This window comes from Natrix helvetica (assembly GCF_964273705.1).
Source record: "Natrix helvetica genome assembly, chromosome: 4".
Taxonomy (NCBI): domain Eukaryota; kingdom Metazoa; phylum Chordata; class Lepidosauria; order Squamata; family Natricidae; genus Natrix; species Natrix helvetica.
Genome location: NC_138550.1, coordinates 2,263,337 through 2,284,332, shown reverse-complemented (window position 1 = coordinate 2,284,332; position 20,996 = coordinate 2,263,337). Strand labels below are relative to the sequence as shown.

General features: G+C 46.6%; 1 protein-coding gene across 1 annotated transcript in view; it reads right to left on the bottom strand.

Annotated features, from left to right (window-relative positions):
• The window catches only part of C2CD3 (C2 domain containing 3 centriole elongation regulator), a 66,328-nt gene extending 46,440 nt beyond the window's left edge, over positions 1–19,888 (bottom strand). Inside the window, exons 1-13 of the mRNA XM_081952910.1 lie at positions 19,775–19,888; positions 17,963–18,232; positions 16,732–16,889; positions 16,411–16,595; positions 14,366–14,592; positions 12,806–12,935; positions 10,778–10,888; positions 9,263–9,407; positions 7,989–8,143; positions 5,639–5,851; positions 4,141–4,253; positions 2,250–2,368; positions 1,302–1,424 (exon numbers count right to left, since the gene is read on the bottom strand). Of these exons, the coding sequence (XP_081809036.1) occupies positions 1,302–1,424; positions 2,250–2,368; positions 4,141–4,253; positions 5,639–5,851; positions 7,989–8,143; positions 9,263–9,407; positions 10,778–10,888; positions 12,806–12,935; positions 14,366–14,592; positions 16,411–16,595; positions 16,732–16,889; positions 17,963–18,232; positions 19,775–19,835 (2,010 nt within the window). The 5' untranslated portion in view covers positions 19,836–19,888. The remainder of the gene's footprint in view (positions 1–1,301; positions 1,425–2,249; positions 2,369–4,140; positions 4,254–5,638; positions 5,852–7,988; positions 8,144–9,262; positions 9,408–10,777; positions 10,889–12,805; positions 12,936–14,365; positions 14,593–16,410; positions 16,596–16,731; positions 16,890–17,962; positions 18,233–19,774) is intronic.
• Between the last annotated feature and the right edge of the window lie 1,108 nt (positions 19,889–20,996).

The window sequence follows — 20,996 nt, the reverse complement described above, 5'->3', positions numbered from 1 at the left end:
GTAGAAAAGATGTGGAGACTCTAGAAAGAGTGCAGAGAAGAGCAACAAAGAGGATTAGGGGACTGGAGGCTAAAACATACGATGAACGGTTGCAGGAACTAGGCCTGGCTAGTCTAGTGAAGAGAAAGGGAGACAGCAGTCTTCCAATATTTGAGGGGCTGCCACAGAGAGGAAGGGGGGCAGGCTATTCTCCAAAGCCCCTGAAGGCCAGACAAGGAATCATGGATGGAAACTGATCAAGGAGAAATTCAACTTAGAAATAAGGAGACATTTTCTGACCGTGAGAACAATCCACCCATGGAACATTAGTTGCCTTCGGAAGTTGTGGGAGCTTCATCCCTGGAGGCTTTCTAGAAGAGACTGGACTGCCATCGGTCAAAAATGGTGTAGGCAGGGTCTCCTGCTTGGGCAGGTGGGTTGGACTAGATGACTTCCAAGGTCCCTTCCAACTCTATTATTCTATATTCTAAGTACTTTAAGCCTTCCCTTAGGGAAAGCAGAACTTGGTTCTCTGACTGGAGGCTAAAACATACGATGGACGGTTGCAGCAACTGGGCATGGCTGGTCTAGGGAAGAGAAGGACCAGGGGAGACAGGATAGAAGCCTTCCAGTATTTGAGGAGGGGCTGCCCCAGAGAGGAAGGGGTCAAGCTGTTCTCCAAAGGACCCGAAGGCCAGAGAAGGAATAATGGATGGAAACTGAACAAGGAGAGATTCAACCTGGAAATAAGGAGACATTTTCTGACAGTGAGAACAATTAATCAATGGAACAGCTTGCCACCAGAGGTTATGAAGGCTCCAACACGGAAGGTTTTTAAGAAGACATTGGACGGCCACTTGACTGGAATTGTAGAGGGTCTCCTGCCTGAGCAGGGAGTTGGACTAGAAGACCTCCAAGGTCCCTTCCAACTCTGTGATTCTGTTCTATCCTAATAGGATGAGGGACTCTTTGCCTGCTGCTACCCAACTTCCAATTTATAGATCCAGAAGAGGCATGTATAGGTAGTCCCCGAGTTACGATCGTAATGGAGTCCTAAGTTGTAACAGTCATAAAATGGATCGGCCACTGCATCAGCACTAATGAAATGCAGGCAGTCCTCAACTTAGAACAGTTTGTATAGTGACTGCTCAAAGTTACGAGAGCACTGAAAAAAGTGACGACCATTTTTCACACTTACGACCGTCGCAGCATCCCCATGGTCACATGATCAAAATCCAGATGTTTGCAACGTTGCAAAGCGAGACAGCTGTTAAGTGCATTTTGTCTCATTTTGCCAAAAAGGTCAGAAGCAAATGCTGTACCTGTAAAGGCCCTAATGGGCCTGGGATGCTGTCTTCTTTCACCGGCAAGTCACGGCTGACGAATAAATCCTCGGACCGAAGGACGTCGCGCAGGGGAAAGGCTGCTGAGCCAATCAGCACTGGCTGAAGATCAGAATGAGAGAAATCACATGCATTCTGCACAGTCCTTTTTCTGATTGTTACACAATCTGTCTTGTGCGGTATTCTCTATTATTCTATGCTGCGTAGCTTTAGAAGGTACACATACCACCTAATCTCTGGAGCTCTGCTCTATTCTATTCTAATTCATCCTATCTCTATCCCTATTCTATCCCAGTCTTAATTTATCCTATCTTATCCTAGCTCTATTCTAATCTAATTCATTCTATTCCTATCCTATCCTATCCCTATCTATTCCTTATTCTATTTTATTCTAATTCATCCTATCCTATCCCTATCCTTTTCCATTCCATTCCTCTCTTCTCTTCTTTCATTCTATTCCTATCCTATCCTGTCCTAATTCATCCTATCCTATCCCTATCTCATCCCATCATATCCTATTCTAATTCATTCTATTCCTATCCTATCCTGTTCTATATTCCTACTATTCTATTCTAATCCATCCTATTCCTATCCTATCCCATCCCATCCCATCATATCCTATTCTAATTCATTCTATTCCTATCCTATCCTGTTCTATATTCCTACTATTCTATTCTAATTCATCTTATTCCTATTCCATCCCATCCCTATCCTATTCCTTATTCTATTCTATCTATTCTAATTCATCCTATTCCTATCCTACCCTACCCTTATCCCTATCCTATCCTTTTCTCATTCCAATTCGAAATCATTCCATTCTGGTCCTGCCGTGTGATGAATAATAAATACAGCCCCCCTCCCCTTCCGTGTAACAGACTCTACAGATATTTTTTTAATCCTAAAGGACAATATGGAAAAGGACAGTACCTTCCTTTGGGTGCCTTTTTTCAAAAACAAGTTAAAGTCGAGGTGTGACTTCCACCAATGGGTGATCATGGAGCCACTGAAGTGGACAGGGAACACGTAACGTTGCTGGAACTTCACCCCTGTGGCAGGAATCGGACAGACCCAAAAGCAAAACAAAGAAAAAGGATTTTGTAAGTCAACATTGCAAGCGTTCAGCGGAAGAAGACTCAAGAAAGAATCTAAGATTTCCGAAGTGGTATTCAAAAGAAGAAAAAAGAGCAATCAGGATAGATCCAGGATAGAGATAAATTCTCGATTTCCAAAGCAGCAGCTAGTGGTTTAAGTATTAAATAGAATAACAGAGTGGAAGGGACCTTGCAGGTCTTCTAGTCCAACCCCCAGCTCAAGCAGAAGTCCCTATGCCATTTCAGGCAGGTGGCTGTCCAGTCTCTTCCTAAAAGCCTCCAGTGAGGGAGCATCCATAACTTCTGGTGGCAAGCAGTTCCATTGTTCTCACTGTTAGGAAATTTCTCCTTAGTTCTAGATTGCTTTTATTAGCTTGCTTCCAGGATATAGGAAGCGAAATGTCTTGTTTTTTCCTCAAAAAAACAGCCCAGTTGCCCTTTCAAAATTAAAAAAAACCCACTTTTGATACAACTATGACCTGGATGCCTGAGAATCTTCATAGACATGTGGCAGAAATGGTTATAAAATTGATGTCAGTTTCAAATAGCATCCAAAATTAAATCAGAGTCTGAGGAAAAGGATTCCTCAAAGTTGCAATTTATTAAAAGAGCCATGTTGGCACATGCGGGAAAATCTGAAAGCTTCCCGGTTTTCCCACCCAGTTGAAAGTTCAAGATCTTGCATCTCCACACCTACAAGCCCATCCCATGGTCCAATCTCCCACTGCCATGTTGGCAGCTTCCACCCATCCAGTTCCAGCCAGGTGCAGAGACAAAGGATGACCTTGGCTTTCTAAGAAGAATGTTGTTATGGCTACATATCACCCGACTCCGTATAATTTTCCCCTCCCGTTTTCCCACAATAGAAAAGTAGACAGTAGAAAGTGTGGCAGGCCGGAAGTCCAAAAGAAAAGACGATTTGCAGGCACGACAACTGAACAGGGCTTCACTTATCACATCAGGTAACACTGCTGATGTTACCTAGGTCAGGGGTCTCCAACCTTGGCAATTTTAAGGCTTGTGGACTTCAACTCCCAGAGTTGAAGCAAAGCAGACTGAGGAATTCTGGGAGTTGAAGTCCACAAGCCTTAAAGTTGCCAAGGTTGGAGACCCCTGACCTAGGATACGTTTTAGGTAAATAGACTTACTACTTAACGGCCTCAATTGGGGGAAGCTGCTAAGAAAAGTAGCGTTAAGAAAACCCCACAAAAGGGAGTATTTGTAGCTCAGGGTTGAAATGAGAAACGCAAATGTTTTGGGTAAAATTCTGGGAGTTGAAGTCCACAAGCTTAAAGTGGCCAAGGTTGGAGACCCCTGACCTAGGACATGTTTTAGGTAAATAGACTTATTTAACTACTTACAGTCTCAATTGGGAGAAGCTGCTAAGAAAAGTGGCATTAAGAAAACCCTGCAAAAGGGAGCATTTGTAACAGCGTTGAAATGAGGAGCGCAAATGTTTTATGGGTATTACCCATAAATTTTTTTGCAGGGTTTACTTAATGCTGCTTTTCTTAGCAGTTTCCCCCAATTGAGGCTGTAAGTCAGTGGGTCAGTCAGTCAGTCAGTCGATATATTTAAATTCCCGCCATGAAAACATATCTTTAAAGAGTTGGTCAGTTTCAGGATTTGGAAAAGGGCTGCTTCTGCAGCTGCGGTCACTTTGGAAAACTCCGCTTGTTCCAACGTACGATTATGGGGAAAACGGTCACCTGTCCGCCCGGTCTTACCGCCTGCTGAGAATCGACTCGAAGCGACGCGAACAATTTCCGTAGTCACGGCGGTCTGGCCGACCCCGTTCTTTGACATTCCTACTGGAAAGTGATACTCGACAAAGAAGGTCCTGGGAAGAGGAGAAATTGTGGAAATAAATGGAGGGAATTCAACAAAATGCAGTGTTTTTAATAAGACTGAAACTTTGGCGCCTTAATTCATTCCTTAATTCATTCCTCGCATAACATCAACCCCGTGGGATGGATTGGGCCGAGAGAGAGAGAGAGGGAGTGTCCCCAAGTCACCCCGTCGCCTTTCATAGAACTCACTGTCTCCCGGTGATTGGCCCAAAGTCACCCAATTGGCTTTCATGTGTAAGGCGGGACTAGAATTCAGAATCTTCTGGTGATTGGCCCAAAGTCACCCAGCTGGCTTTTGTGCCTAAGGCAGGACTAGAACTCATCGTCTCCTGGTTTCTAGGCCGGCACCTAAGAACTAGAACTCACTTAGGTCTAGAATTCACTGTCTTCTAGAGATTGTCCCAAAGTCACCCAGCTGGCTTTCGTGCCTAAGGTGGGACTAGTACTCACCATCTCCTGGTTTCTAGGCCAGCACCTTAGAACTAGAATTCACTTGGACTAGAACTCCCCGTTTCCTGGTGATTGCCCCAAAGTCACCCAGCTAGTTTTCATGCCTAAGGCGGGACTAGAACTCATCGTCTCCTGGTTTCTAGGCCAGCACCTTAGAACTAGAACGTAGAATAATACTATTCTACTAGAAGTGATTGTCCCAAAGTCACCCAGCTGGCTTTCGTGCCTAAGGTGGGACTAGTACTCACCATCTCCTGGTTTCTAGGCCAGCACCTTAGAACTAGAATTCACTTGGACTAGAACTCCCCGTTTCCTGGTGATTGCCCCAAAGTCACCCAGCTAGTTTTCATGCCTAAGGCGGGACTAGAACTCACTATCTCCTGGTTTCTAGGCCAGCACCTTAGAACTAGAACGTAGAATAATACTATTCTACTAGAAGTGATTGTCCCAAAGTCACCCAGCTGGCTTTCGTGCCTAAGGTGGGACTAGTACTCACCATCTCCTGGTTTCTAGGCCAGCACCTTAGAACTAGAACGTAGAATAATACTATTCTACTAGAAGTGATTGTCCCAAAGTCACCCAGTTGGCTTTCGTGCCTAAGGCGGGACTAGAACTCATTCTCTCCACGTTTCTAGGCCAGCACCTTAGGACTAGAATTCATTTAGGACTAAAGCTCACCATCTCCTGGTGATTGTCCCAAAGTCACCCAGCTGGCCTTCGTGCCTAAGATGGTACTAGAACTCACCGTCTCCTGGTTTCCATCCTGGTGCCTTCACCGCTAGGCCATTTCTAAAACAAGTGACCTGCAACCACCTTAAACGTGGTCTTTGTCCCCCTGCATTGTCGTTTACGGGACCCTCCGCTCTCTGATTCATCTGAAGTCCAGTGAAGGGGACGAGCTGAGAGTCCGGATTAAAACCCTCACCTCTTCTTAGCCAGAGCTGGCCTGGGGGGTTTCCCACCAGGGCCCTTCTCACTGGGGGTACTCTGAGCGCTGTCCTCGGGGGGGACCCCCCTTAGGGTCTCAATCACCACTCTGGCCAAGCGGATCCGACCCAGCGTGGCCAGCCTGTCAAGGCTCAAGTTGACAGCTTGGATTTCATCGGTGGACTCTGGGGGGGGCTTCGCAGGGGAACGGCTGCAAAGAGAAACGAGAGACTTCAGACAATTATAAGCGCCACAGCCTTAAAACAACTCTTGAGATCACAGAACAGGTAGTCTTCAGGTTGCGACCACAATTGAGCCCCAGATTTATGTTGCTAAGCGAGACGTTTGTTAACTGGATTTTGCCTCACTTTACGACTTTTTGGGGGTGACATTCGTTAAGTGAAGCACAGAGGCTGTTAAATTAGTAACACGGTTGTTAAGTAAGTCTTTGCTTGTCGGAAGGTTGCAAATCGCATGACGCCGGGACACTGCAACTGTCATAAATGTGAGTCAGTTGTGACGCATCCGAATTTTGATCATATGATGGTGGGGATACTGCAATGGTCGTAAGTGTGAAAAATGGTCCTAAGTACCTTTTTTTCAGTGCCGTTGTAACTTCGAACGGTCGCTAAACGAACTGTTGTAAGTCGAGGGCTAACTGTATTAAAGTGCTTCCAAGCATCATCAAGTGGATTACAGATAGGTCCCGACTTCCAACGGTTTGCTTAGTGACCGTACAGAATTAGAACGTGACCTGTCCACTTTCCACACTTGCGACCAAAGGATCCCCCGTTGGTGGAAGTTGCAACTCGAATTCAACTCCATTATGAAAAAAGGCACCAAAAGGAAGGCAGTTTATTTTTCACGCCTCCTCCAGAAGTTGCGAATGCTCCATTGCTGGAGGTTTTTAAAAAGGGATTAGACAGCCATTTGTCTGAAATGGTATAGGGTCTCCTGCTTGAGCAGGGGGCTGGACTAGAAGACCTCTTGAGGTCCCTTCCAACTCTTGATGTTTTGTTTAATGAAACGAAGCACTAGGGGTGACATGTTAGCATCTTCCAATATTTGAGGGGCTGCCCGAAAGAAGAGGAGGATGTCCACCTATTCTCTGAAGGCAGCAATGGATGGATGGAAACTAATCAAGGAGAGAAGCAACCTAGAAATAAGGAGAAATTTCCTAACAGTGAGGACAATTAACCAAGGGAACTACTTGCCGCCAGAAGTTGTGAGTGCTCCATCCTTAGGGGATTTTAAGAAGAGATTAGACAACCATTTGCCTGAGAGGGTATAGGATCTCCTGCTTGAGCAGGGGGTTGGACTAGAAGACCTCCAGGGACCCTCCTAATTCTGTTATTATGTATTGTTACACAACATTTTTTGGGGGTACTGAAATAGGCAATTCAACCTATTTGGGTACAAGCTTCAGAGGAGGAGAAAAGAGAGTCCTGGGGAAATTTGGTTCTTTACTGACCAGCCAAGGTGTATTTTGAAAATATGCTATGCTCAGGTTAAAGGAAGGGATATGAACTGAATAGAATAGAATAACAGAGTTGGAAGGGACCTTGGAGGTCTTCTAGTCCAACCCCCTGCTCAGGCAGGAAACCCTGTATCGTTCCAGACAAATGGCTATCCAACATCTTCTTGAAAACTTCCAGTGTTGGAGCATTCACAACTTCTGGAGGCAACTTCTGTTCCACTGATTAATTGTTCTCACTGTCAGGAAATTTCTCCTCAGTTCTAGGTTGCTTCTCTCCTTGATTAGTTTCCACCCATTGCTTCTTGTTCTGTCCTCAGTTGCCTTGGAGAATAGCTTGACTCCCTCTTCTTTGTGGCAACCCCTGAGAGATTGGAACACTGCTATCATGTCTCCCCTAGTCCTTCTTTCTCTTAAGCTAAACATACCCAGTTCCTGCAACCGTTCTTCATATGTTTTAGCCTCCAGTCCCCTAATCCTCTTTGTTGCTCTTCTCTGCACTCTTTCTAGAGTCTCTACCTCTTTTCTACATCGTGGCGACCAGAACTGAATGCCATATTCCAAGTGTGGCCTTACCAAGGCCTTATAAAGTGGTATTAACCCTTCACATGATCTTGATTCTCTCCCTCTGTTGATGCAACCTAGAACTGTGTTGGCTTTTTTGGCAGCTGCTGCACACGGCTGGCTCCTATTTAAATGGTTGTCCACTAGGACTCCAAGATCCCTTTCACAGTTACTACTATTGAGCAAGGTACCACCTATACTGTACCTGTGCATTCCGTTTTTCTTGCCTAAACTGAGCCTTCACTGGTGCACAAAAGCAACATCAGAGGCTGTCCCATGGCAGGAAGATTCTCCGGAACAGGTATTTTACCTGGCTTTTGTCTCCAAGGCCTTCTTTTGCCGCCTGTGAGGACTTGACTCCAAAGCCTTTGGTGACCTCTGAAGTTTTGGGCCCTGAGGCTGGCTTAGTTTTCCAGCCTCCTCCTCCTCGTCACTAAAACTATCACTGAAGCTGCTGTCCTGTTTCTGAAGAAAACAATAAAAAAAAACATTAGAAGAGAATATTTGTAGCTCGTGGGGTGAGTTGTGGGGTCCTTGGTGCTCCCTAACCTTGTCCGCATTCTTGCAGACGTTTCGTGACCCAACCAGGGAACATCATCAGTGCTAGAAAGGAGTGGGGTTGGTAAACAGACAGCAAACCTCACTCCCTACTAGCACTAATGATGTTCCCTAGTTGGGTCACAAAACATCTGCAAGAAAACAGCCAAGCCCAGGAGTTGGAGGAACTGGAGAATTGTGGGGTCCTTAGTACTGTCTTAGTTTTCTTGCAGACATTTCACTACCCAGCTAAGTGACATCATCAGTGCTAGAAGGGAGTGGGGTTTGCAGAGAGGAGGAGGAAGACTGTGAGATCCTTAGTGCTCCTGAACTTGGTTGCTTTCTTGCAGACTTTTCCTGACCCAGCTAGTAAACATCATCAGGGCTAGGAGTGAGTGAGGTTTGCTTTCTGTTTATAAACCCCGCTCCCTTCTAGCACTGATGATGTTTGTTGGTTGGGTCATGAAATGTCTGCAAGGAGACAGCCGGCCCCCAGAGAACACCAGGGACCCCACAAAACAAACATGATTGTACATTTAAACAAGGCAGGGGAAACTTTTGGAGTAGAATTTCTGTCCTTCCTTCTTCTTTCCAGCCCCTTTACCAGCAGTAGCCGTAGGAAGTTCCTCTCCTTAATCGGGGAATTTATCTCGTTATCCAGCATGGAAAATAAGCCACGATTTACCCAACCGGCTCCATCAAATCCAACGTTAACCCGAACAAGAATTAATTGAGCGTAAGTGGGCCTGTCAGTTTATGTTGGTTTAGGCCAACTGACAAAAGATACTGGAGCCTGAAATACAGACATCTGATACAGCTTCTAGTCTTACAGTTGAAGTCCACTAGTCTTAAAGTCCCCAAGTCTGAACACCCTGGGCTGAGGAATTCTGGGAGTTGAAGTCCACTAGTCTTAAAGTCCCCAAGTCTGTGTGTTGAAAGTAAGACATTTCTAGCCAGAGAGATGACTTGTTAGTAATAGAGGCTTGACTAAGAATATTACCACAATAAAGGGGTTTCCCCCCCCCTACGCACACCTTTTCTACTCACCTGAGCTGCATAGAACAAATTTTCCAAGAGACTCTGGTCGTAGTGTGGGTCATTCAATTCACTGTCGTACAAGTGACTCGAAGGGGAAAGGGATTCGGGAGGGGAGCCTGCCCCGTCCACGAGATGATCCGGAGATAAATCAGAACTGTAGATATAGAAAGATAAATAGAATAGAATAATAGAGTTGGAAGGGACCTTGGAGGTCTTCTAGTCCAACCCCCTGCCTAGGCAGGAAACCCTATACCATTTCAGACAAATAGCTATCCAACATCTTCTTAAAGACTTCCAGTGTTGGGGCATTCACAACTTCTGGAGGCAACTTCTGTTCCACTGATTAATTGTTCTAACTGTCAGGAAGTTTCTCCTCAGTTCTAAGTTGCTTCTCTCCTTGATTAGTTTCCACCCATTGCTTCTTGTTCTGCCCTCAGGTGCTTTGGAGAATAGTTTGACTCCTTTTTATTTGTGTCAACCACTTAAATATTGGAATATTACAGAATAAAGGAATAACAGATTTGGAAGGGATCTTGGAGGTCTTCTAGTCCAACCCCCTGCTCAGGCAGGAAACTTTATACCGTTTCAGACAAATGGCTATCCAACATTTTAAGACTTCCAGTGTTGGAGCATTCACAACTTCTGGAGGCAAATTCTGTTCCACTGATTAATTGTTCTAACTGTCAGGAAGTTTCTCTTCTGTTCTAAGTTGCTTCTCTCCTTGATTAGTTTCCACCCATTGCTTCTTGTTCTACCCTCAGGTGCTTTGGAAAATAGTTTGATTCCCTCTTCTTTGTGGCAACCCCTGAGATATTGGAAGACTGCCATCATGTCTCCCCTAGTCCTTCTTTCTCTTAAGCTAAACATACCCAGTTCCTGCAACCGTTCTTCATATGTTTTAGTCTCCAGTCCCCTAATCATCTTTGTTGCTCTTCTCTGCACTCTTTCTAGAGTCTCCACATTTTTTTTACATCGTGGCGACCAAAACTGGATGCAGGATTCCAGGTGTGGCCTTCCCAAGGCCTTATAAAGTGGTATTAACACTTTAAATACCACAAAGTTCCACATGTGCGTGTAAAAGGCTGGTAGAACTTATCTCCTGTATTAATGGTAGCTCTCAACTTACAGCCATTCATTTAGTGACTGTTTAAAGTGTGTGTGTATGTGTGTCTCCAAACTCGGCAACTTTTTAAAGACACGTGGACTTCAACTCCCAGGATTCCTCAGTCAGCCACATCACTTAAACCAGGGGTGTCCAAAGTTGGGAACTTTAAGACTTGTGGACTTCAATTCCCAGAATTCCCCAGCCAGCATGGCTGGCTGGGGAATTCTGGGAGTTGAAGTCCGCAAGTCTTAAAGTTCCCAAGTTTGGACACCCCTGACTTAAACAACTGCCTCAATCTTGGGTTCAATTGTGGTTGTAAGTTGAGGCCTACCCCGGAAACCTAAATTTTGGGAAATTCCCGAGACAATTTTTTTTTGTTTTGTTTTCCCAAATGGAAGCCAGACCGACATATATCTCACCTGCCCAGCAGAAGTTCCACCGCTTTCTTTTCAGCGTCCAAATCAAATTCGGAACATTGGCGCCATGATTGACGAGCGTCTTCACACACGAGGCCAGGATTCCTCAGAGGTCTGGATGGAATATTAGAAGAAAGGAGAGGGAAGGAAGTTCCGAGGGATCAAACGCCTGTCAGAATCAAAAGCGTTTTGTGGAGGGGAAAAGCCAGCCTTGAAAATGAGGTTAAGAAAAAATAATCCACTCAATAGTTTGAACAGGATTTTTTTCCAGCGCAGCCCTTTCTGTATCTGCCTAGGGAAAAGGGGCAACAGAAACCAAAGGTGTTTTTACCTAGGGAATGAGATATAAATTAAAGTCTTGATTATTTAGGCTTTTAAAGTATTGTTTATAGTTTTCTAGTTTTGATGAATCCAAAGGTGCTTTTTTTCCCAAGAGGCAACTGGACTTTCTGGTTTTTCTTTGAAGATGTTTCTCTTCTCCTCCAAGAAGCTTCTTCAGTTCTGAATGATGGGGAAGGGAAGAGTTGATCCTCCTTGCAGACAGCTGGTCATTTGCATCCTTTGAGAGGATCCTTGAGGCCACCTGGAGGTTTCTCTGTGTCTTCAGGGTCCCCTGAGTGGTGCAAATGGTTCCTGTAGTCTGCAATTTTTCCCTCTGGAAATCCATTCCTTCTCCCACCCTGTTCCAAGGGTCTTCACCCCAAATTGTATAGCTCAAAATCGGAAGAGATTCTCCATCATCCAGATTGTCCCAAAGGTGCCTTTTTTCAGGAGGCAACTGGATTTTCTGGCTTTTTCTTTTGAAAACATTTTGCTTCTCATCCAGGAAGCTTCTTCAGCTCTGACTAGATGGTGGGGAAGGGAAGGATTGATACTCCTTGCAGACAGCTGGTCCTTTGCATCCTTTGAGAGGGTCCTTGAGGCCATTTGGGGGTTTTCTGGTGTCCTCAGGACCCCCGGAGTGGTGCAAACAGGTGGGAAGTCTGTGTGCGCGACCCCCCGCTTGCCCTGTGCACACATGCATGACCCCTGCTGCCCCCCACGCATGCCTTCCTGAAAACTGGGGAGGGTGAAAAGGGCCTCTCCAGACTCTCCGGAGACCCTTCAAAGGCCAAAAATCAGCTGACCTAGGGCAGTGGCTCGTGTGCCCTCAGAGATGGAAACGCATTTGCCATTTGTGGCACACATGCCATAGGTTTGCCATCACGGCTCTATAGCCATTTAGAGTTAAGGAAGGGACTCTGCAACGGTCACTAAGTACATGCACGTTGCCAAGCGCTCAACTTCTAATCAGGTGACCAATGGCTGCTTTTTGTTAAGTGTGAGAATGGGTCCATGAGACCCTTTCTTCCATGGTGTTGTAGCTTTGAGCTGTCAGTAAATGAATGACAGAGCCAGGACGACCCATAAGAGAAATTGACAGATTGGTTTTGCACTTCGCTTCAAGTTACTCCGAAAAGCGTCAAAAATTTCTAAACTCCTTTGAGAGACACACAGTGTCAGGGTTCCAGATAGCATCCAAAAGTAAACCAGAGTCCGAGGCAAAGGATTCCTCAAAAGTTCCAATTGATGAAGAGAGCCATGTTGGCACATCTGGGAAAACCTGAATCTGAAAGCTTCCCGGTTTTCCCCACCCAGTTGAAAATTCAAGATCTTTTCCCCACACCCACAAGTCCATCTCATGACCCATCTCCCACTGCCACGCTGGCAGCTTCCACCCATCCAGTTCCGGTCAGGTGCAGAGGTGCAAAGACAAAGGATGACCTTGGCTTTCTAAGAAGAATGTTGTTATGGCTACATATCATCAAATGCCGTACAATCCCCCCTCCCATTTCCCCACCATAGAAACTGCATAGCAGAGTAACAGAAAGTGTGGCAGGTCAAAGATCCCGAAGAAAAGATGGCTGCAGGCCTCTCACACACACACACACACACACACACACACACACACACACACACACACACACACACACACACTGTATCCCATTTTGTTGGGGACACAAATCTTCCCACTTGCCCACCCAAACTCACTTTCCAGCTTGTCGGGAGAGGTCCTGCTTGAGAGGTTGAGCCTCATTCCGTTCGATGGCGGGATCCGGATTCGATGTCATGACGGACACAGCCATAGCGTTTCGCAACCGGTTCCCTCGATCCAAAAGGTCTTGAAAGCAGAGAAAGGAAGCCGACATGAAAAATGACGGAACCATCCACTCTGGCCGACTGTAATCCTCTTTTCAGGATCAAAGGCAATATGGCCTTAAAAAAATAGTGACAGTCCTCGACTTATGACCACAATTGAGCCCCAAAAGACCATTGATAAGTGAGTTTTGCCCCGTTTTACCACCTTTCTTGCCATAGTTGTTAAGTGAATCGGGCTTCCCCACTGACTTTGCTTGCCAGGAAGTCGCAAGAGGGGATCACGTGACCCTGGAACACCGCGACCGTCATAAATACGAGTCAGTTGCCAAGCATCTGAATTTTGATCACCTGACCACAGGGATGCAGCAACAGTCGTTAAGTGTGAAAAACTGGTCATAATTAACCCCCCCTTTTTAGTGCCGTTGTAACTTCAAACGGTCGTTAAGTGAATCTGGCTTCCCCACTGACTTGTCAGGAAGTCACAAAAAGGGATCACAGGACCCTGGGATGCTGCAACCGTCATAAGGACATGCCAGTTGCCGAGTGTTTGAATTTTGATCATGTGACCGTAGGGATGCTACAACGGTCGTATGTGTGAAAAACGGTCCTAAGTCACTTTTTTCAGTGCCACCTTAAGTTCGAATGGTCACTAAATGAATGGCTGTATGTCAAGGACTAACTGCACAGTAGTGTCTCAACCCCGAGGCTGTCCTGGCAGAAGCCATCTTGGAGATTCAGTGCTGCCACTCTGGAGTTGAGGGATAAAGGCAAAGGTTCCCCTTGCACATCTGTGCCAGTCGTTCCCAACTCTAGGGGGCAGTGCTCATCTCCGTTTCAAAGCCAAAGAGCCAGCACTGTCCGAAGACGTCTCCGTGGTCATGTGGCCGGCATGACTCAACGCCGAAGGCGCACGGAACGCTGTTTCCTTCCCACCAAAGGGGGTCCCTATTTTCCTACTTGCATTTTTTAAACTGCTTTCAAACTGCTAGGTTGGCAGAAGCTGGGACAAGTCATGGGAGCTCACTCCGTTACGTGGCGCTGGGGATTCGAACCGCCAAACTGCCGACCTTTCTGATCGACAAGCTCAGCGTCTTAGCCACTGAGCCACCTGGGAATTGAGGGGGAATTGGAGATAGCTGGGGTTGTGTAGCCCAAATAAAATACTTTCTCTTGGGAACCAAGGACATTCTCACACCTGGCCAGAGGAGGGAGGAATGATGTCGCCAGGCAACCAGGAAGCACATTGATTGGACCATGGGACTGACTGTTTGGGGTTGAAGGAAAACTTTTACTTTTAATTAGGGGAAAACCATGGGACCCTTCAGAGCCGGTTTTCACCAGATCTGTGCCAATGTGATAATTCCAATTAAAGCATCCTTTACTTGCCTCGGAGGTTTGCTTCCATGGGGTCCATGACTTCGAACGCTGACACAGTGGGGACCACCTGCTTACCTGCAAGGAGATCCTTCGTAGCTGGACTGTTGCAAGGAAGAACATGGATGGGCCGTGTGGTTTCCTTGCCTGACTTAATTTGAGCCTCTTGATCGGAGTGGTTCGAAACTATTTTTTGTGGCTTGGGATCCTTGGCGTTCAAGATGTAATCCAGGTGCGGGTGAGATCCACCAAGGCTTCTTTGGATATTCTCCGCGTTCTCCTGGAAATATAAGTGATCTTTCCCTCTGAAACAGAAGCACCACAGGGGGGAAAAAAATCAATTCAGGCTGACCCGAGATCCCTGCGGTGGCTTCAGACGTTGGGGGTTCAGTTAGTACGAATCCTGGACATGTGATTGTGGTAGGCTGCAACCGGTCATAAAAGCGAAGCAGTTGCCAGGTGCCCAAAAATGAAATCATGTGGTTTCAGGGAGGAGGGGGTGAATTTGTTGGAGCGCCTCTCTCGGAGTGTATCTGCTTCTTCTACCACGTCAGATAGTGTGGTATAAAGATAGTCCTTGATTTATGACCAAAATTGAGCCCAAAGATTTAAATTCCTTGTAGTCAGTTGGATCCACTCCCATTTGCACCCCTCAGGGGACCCTGAGGACCCAGCTAAACCTCCAAGTGGCCTCAAGGACCCTCTAGAAGGATGCAAATGACCAGCTGTCTGCAAGGAGTATCAATCCTTCCATTCCCCACAATCCAGTCAGAGCTGAAGAAGCCTCTGGGATGAGGAGCAAAAAGTCTTCAAATGAAAAAAACCAGAAAGTCCAGTTGCCTCTGGAAAAAGCACCTTTGGAAGCGAAATGTCTAGTTTTATACGATTCAGCACCACTCTGCCTGTCCATGGTATATTCAATAGCAATAGCATTTAGACCTATATACTGTTTCACGGTGCTTTCCAGCCCTCTCTTGCGGAGTCAGCCTCTTGGCCCCAACAATCTGGGTCCTCACTTGAACCCACCTCAGAAGGATGGAAGGCTGAGTCAGGATCGAACTACTGACAGTGAGTAGTGAATTAGCCTGCAATACTGCATTCTCAACCACTGTGCCAAGAAGGAAGGAAGGAAGGAAGGAGAATGGGGGAAGAAGAAGGAAAGAAGGAAGGAAGGAAGGAAGGAAGGAAGGAAAGAAGGCAAGAAATGGGCAAAGAAGGAAGGAAAGAAGGAGAATGGGGGAAGAAGGAAGGAAGGAAGGAAAGAAGGCGAGAGAATGGGCAAAGAAGGAAGGAAGGAAGGAAGGAAGGAAGGAAGGAGAATGGGGGAAGACGAAGGAAAGGAAGGAAGGAAAGAAGGAGAGAGAATGGGCAAAGAAGGAAGGAGGGAAGGAAGGAAGGCCAATAGCACTTAGACTTATATACCACTTCACAGTGTTTTCCAGCCCTCTCTGAGCGGTTTAAAGAGTCAGCCTCTTGCTCCCAACAATCTGGGTCCTCATTTCAGTGACCTCGGAAGGATGGAAGGATGAGTCAAACTTGAGCCAGTCAGGATCGAACTGCTGGCAGTGGCCAGAATCAGCCTGTAATGCTGCACTCTAACCACTGTGCCACCAGGAAGGAGAAGGAGAAAGGGAATAAGAGAAGAAGGAAGGGATGGAGGGAAGGAAGGAGGGAGGAAAGAAGGAGTAGCAGTAGCACTTATATACTGCTTCATAATGCTTTTCCAGCCCTCTCTAAGGGGTTTACAGAGTCAGCCTCTTTCCTCCAACAATCTGGGTCCTCATTTTAGTGACCTCGAAAGGATGGAAGGATGAGTCAACCTGAAGCCTGGTGAGACTCGAACTGCCAAATTGCAGGCAGCAGAAGCAGCCTGCAATACTGCATCCTCACCACTGCACCACCGTGGCTAAATAATTGACAACAGCAATGTAACGTAACAACACAACGTCAAATATAACCCAACACACACACACATGTATAGGTATTAAAAGCATAGCTACCCTGTTAAGGAAGCAAATTCTTTCCCCAAAGGTAGGAAATAGACGTTTTTGAGCTATTGGGCTGATTTTTTTAAAAAATCCCAGTAGACAGAAAAAAAAAAAAAAAAACAGACACACACAAACCTTGGAGTACTCGCTCTGCTGCTGCCCAGAGACTCTCTTCCGTGAACGTGCGTGCCGGTTGGTCTGTGGGGTTGGGACGGAGCGAGGGAGTGGCTCAAATCTGCAGCATCTTTCTTCGTATTTGTGTTGTGGACGGTGTGGTTGCTTTCGTACACGTCGGAGAGAGGTTCCAGAAAGAGGGATATCTGCAAGGAGGCATTTGGACAAGAATGTGAGAACACCTCCCTGTTCCCACTTACAGATCTAACACAGGTCGTCCTTCAACTTACGACCACAATTGAGGCGGGGCAACAGGGGGAAAAAATGCTACTTCCGACTTACCTGCAGCTCTCCCATCTTTTCGGACGCCGGCGAAACGATAGTGAAAAACCCACTGATTGGGTGGCTGGGGGAGAGCAGGGCCAGCCCCTGGATTTGAACCCGCCCGATTGGAAGATGATCGGATTTGGTCATGATTTCCAGGATAAGCGCCCCCATATCTGCAGGAAGCAAGCCGAGAAAAGAACTAGGTAAACAACACATAACAGTGTTAATTCTGCTTCAAAACCGTGGCGGTGAAAAACCCACCCTTCCATTCTTTAAGGCCGGCTAAATGAAAACTTTGGTCCTCATTTCCATGCAAGGTGGAGCAAGATACCGAGAGAAGAGAATATTAGTAGCTGAGGGTCGAACTGTGGGGTCCTTGGTGCTCCCTGAGCTGGGTGGTTTTCTTGCAGATGTTTCATGACCGAACTAGGGAACATCATCAGGGCTAGAAGGGAGAAGGGTTTGCGGACAGGAAGAAGAGAAGGAGGAAGAGAAGGAGGAGGAGAACTGTGGGATCCTTGGTGCTCTCTGAGCTGTGTTTTCTTGCAGACATTTCATGACCCAACTAGGGAATATTGTCAGGGGTAGAAGGGAGTGGGGTTTGCAGGGAGAAGGAGGACGACGGCGACAACAACAACAACACTGGGATTTTTGCTGCTCTCTGAGCTTGCTGGTTGTCTTGCAGACATTTCATGACCCAGCTAGGTAACATCATCAATGCTAGAAAGGAGAAGGGTTTCTGGAGAGAAGGAGGGAGAAGAGGAGGAGAACAACAGCGACAACTCTGGGGATTTGGCTGCTCTCTCAGCTTGCTGGTTGTCTTGCAGACATTTCATGACCCAGCTAGGTAATGTCATCAGTGCCACAAGAGGATGGGGTTTGCTTTCAATTAATTTATATTTTAGTGGCTTGCCCTGTCAGTACGGTGGTTTTTTGGTTGAGCTGTTTACTGTTACCTTATTCCTTCATTGGGGTATCATTTGCTTATATTCAAGCCACTGGACTGGAATATAAATTGTCAGCAAACCCCACTCCCCTCTATCCTGATGATGTCACCTAGTTTGGTCATAAAACGTCTGCAAGAAAACCACCAAGGACCTCACAGCGAATATGACTGTTCTCAACCGTACTTAAATCATTTCTCTTTTTCACCTTAAAAACAGCAATTTTGTGGGCCATTTCCAGAGGAAACCTCTGCACCCCCATTCAACTAGTCACCTGATGAATTACCAAGGGACAGCCGTACCTGTCAGGTAGGAGGCAAATTGTTTGGGCCCACATCGCACCGGGTAGCAGGTGGTGGTGTTCAGAATTTTCTGCTCCGGCTGGGAAGCATCCTGGGGGACGAAGACGGTACCGTTGCTGGTTTCTCCCCACCATCTCACCCGGACGAGGGAGGATGTTGGCGGCTTGGCGACCATCCATACGATTTTGCTGACCGTCAGTTTGAGGAAGCAGCGCAGTTGTCCTTCTACAAGAGGTGGTAAACTGGTAGAAGGGGAGATATCGCTGAGAGCTGCAGAGCAACAACAGAGCCCCCGTGAAATTAGATTTAGGATTATTTCTACAATTTATAAGCCGCCCGTCTCAATGTTAAGAGCAACTCTGGGCAGCTTACAGAGCAATAAATAATAATAATAATAATAATAATAATAATAATAATAATAATAATGGTATAAACAACAAATAAACAACTATTAGTTTAGCGACCATTCAAAGTTACAGAGGCAGAGAAAAAAGGAACATATGACCGTTTTTCACATTCACGACTGTTACAGCATCCCCACAGTCAAAATTTGGACACTTGACCACCAACTCATATTTATGATGGTCGCAGTATCCCAGGGTCACATGATCCCTTTTGCTAACTTCCAGCAAGCAAAGTCAAGGGGAAAGCGAGATTCACTTTACAACCGTGTTACTGACTTAACAACTGCAGTGATTCACTTAACAACCGTGGCAAGAGAGGTTGTAAAATGGGGCAGAACTCACTTCACTGTTAGTAACTTAACAACTGCTGGGATTCACTTAACAACCGTGGCAAGAGAGGTCGTAAAATGGGACAAAACTCACTTCACTGTTAGTAACTTAACAACTGCTGGGATTCACTTAACAACCGTGGCAATAGAGGTGGTAAAATGGGGCAAAACTCACTTAACGAATGTCTCACTTAGCAGAGGAAATCTGGGGCTCAATTGTGGTGATAAGTCCAAGATTCCCCCGTAATACAAAATACTTAAAATTAAAAAGGTTACGCCATCAATTATTAAAGATTCAATAATAAATAAGCCAAGGATCTGATTCGTTGAGATGTTATGTTGTATCTTTTGAGCACTTACAGGGACCCACAAAATAGGAAATGGGTTTCCTGCCCCTTTCCTCTCTAGGCCAAAGTCCCCTCCCATTCTCCTGCCCTCTGGGATCTCCTGGTGGTCCCCCATCCACCTCTTCCTCCATTTGCAGCAGTGGGAGAGAAAAGGCCAAGCCTCACCTCCCGCATCTTCCGCCTTCACTGACAAGGGTTTCTGCCAAGCTCACTTTGTTCCCAAGTCAGAATTCGGACTCAGAACCAGTCCTGGAACATCTCCCGGGATCTAGTCTGCCGCCATCGCCCCTTAATTACATCCATTGGCTCCTCTTCGTAGGACATAAAAAACACGGCAATTCCCGCAAGGGGTTTCCCCCCACCACCTTCCTCCTCTCTTCTCCTGCCCTCTGGGATCTCCTGGTGGTCCCCCATCCATCTCTTCAACAAAACAAAAAAAAAACCCATTTGCTGCAACAGCAGGCTCCCACGTCTTCCGCCTTCATCGACATCAATTGACTCTCCTTCATAATACATAAAAAACACGGCATTTCCCGCAAGGGGTTTCCCCCACCACCTTCCTCTCTTCTCCTGCCCTCTGGCATCTCCTGGTGGTCCCCCATCCATCTCTTGCAGCAACAGCAGGAGAGAGAGAAGAGAAAGAAAACAAAGCGTCTATTCCCAAGGTCTTCTGCCCCTCTGACCCCAGGGTTGTGAGAAGGACCCCGCCGGGCTTCGACCTCTCTCACCCACCCTTCCGACGACGGATCGGCCCGGCCCGGCCCGGCCCGCCTTTACTCTTCTTGGGCTTCATCCTCGCCGCCAGGCCCGGAGCCGCTGCCTAGCAACGGCCGCCGCGGCCGCCGCGCACGCGCGCTGCCTGCTGGGAAAATGGCGGGAGGGCCGCTGCCTAAACGCGGTCGCCGCTTCAACTACCGCCCCCAGAAGGCTTTGCGGGGGAACGTAGAGATACGAAAACCTTAAGGAGAAGAGCAGGGTTTTTCAAACTTGGAGCAGCATCAGAATCAGAATGGGAAGGAGCTGGAAAGTCTTCTAGTCAAGCAGGAGACACTCTGCCATTTATTTACTATTATATATTTGTTGTCAATCGTTCACAAGATCATAGGTATAAGAATAAACATGATTGTATTGTATTGTATTGTATTGTATTGTATGAGTATGAATGAAATGGGGACAAATAAATGGGGACTAGGATGATAGGCCCACTGGTGCACTTATGCAGGCCCCCTTTACGGACCTCCTAGGAATGGGGTGAGGTCGACAGAAGACAGTAAAGTTAAAGTTTTGGGGCTTTGAGGAAGAAACCACTGAGCCAGGTAGTGCATTCCAGGCATTGACCTGGAATTTCAGACAAAACCTTTTTAGAGGGTCATTGAGGCCACTTGGAGGCTTATCTGTGTCCTTAGAGCCAGCTGAGTGGTGTAAATGGGTGCGGATCCAGCTGCAAGGAATATAAAGCCTTCCATTTTGGACTACAGGAACCATTCGCACCACTCAGATGACCCTGAGGACACAGATAAGCCTCCAAGTGGCCTCAATGACCCTCTAAAACAGTGTTTCTCAATCTGGGCCATTTCAGGGAATGTGGACTTCAACTCCCAGAATTCCCCAGGCAGCGCTGGCTGGGGAATTCTGGGAGTTGAAGTCCAGACTTCTTCAAGTTGCCAAGGTTGAGAAACACTGCTCTAAAAGGATGCAAAGGACCAGCGGTCTGCAAGGAGTATCAATCCTTCCCTTCCCCTCCATTCAGTCAGAACTGAAGAAGCTTCTTGGATGAGGAGCGAAACGTCTTCCAAAGTAAAAACCAGAAAGTCCAGTTGCTTCCTGAAAAAAAAGGCACCTTTGGTTCTGTCATCTGTCATCCAATCAATCATCACTCTATTTTTACTATGGCTCCACCTGGCCTCTCTTGGCCGAACAGCCTCCCTTTTGGACGTGCTACGCGTTCATACTC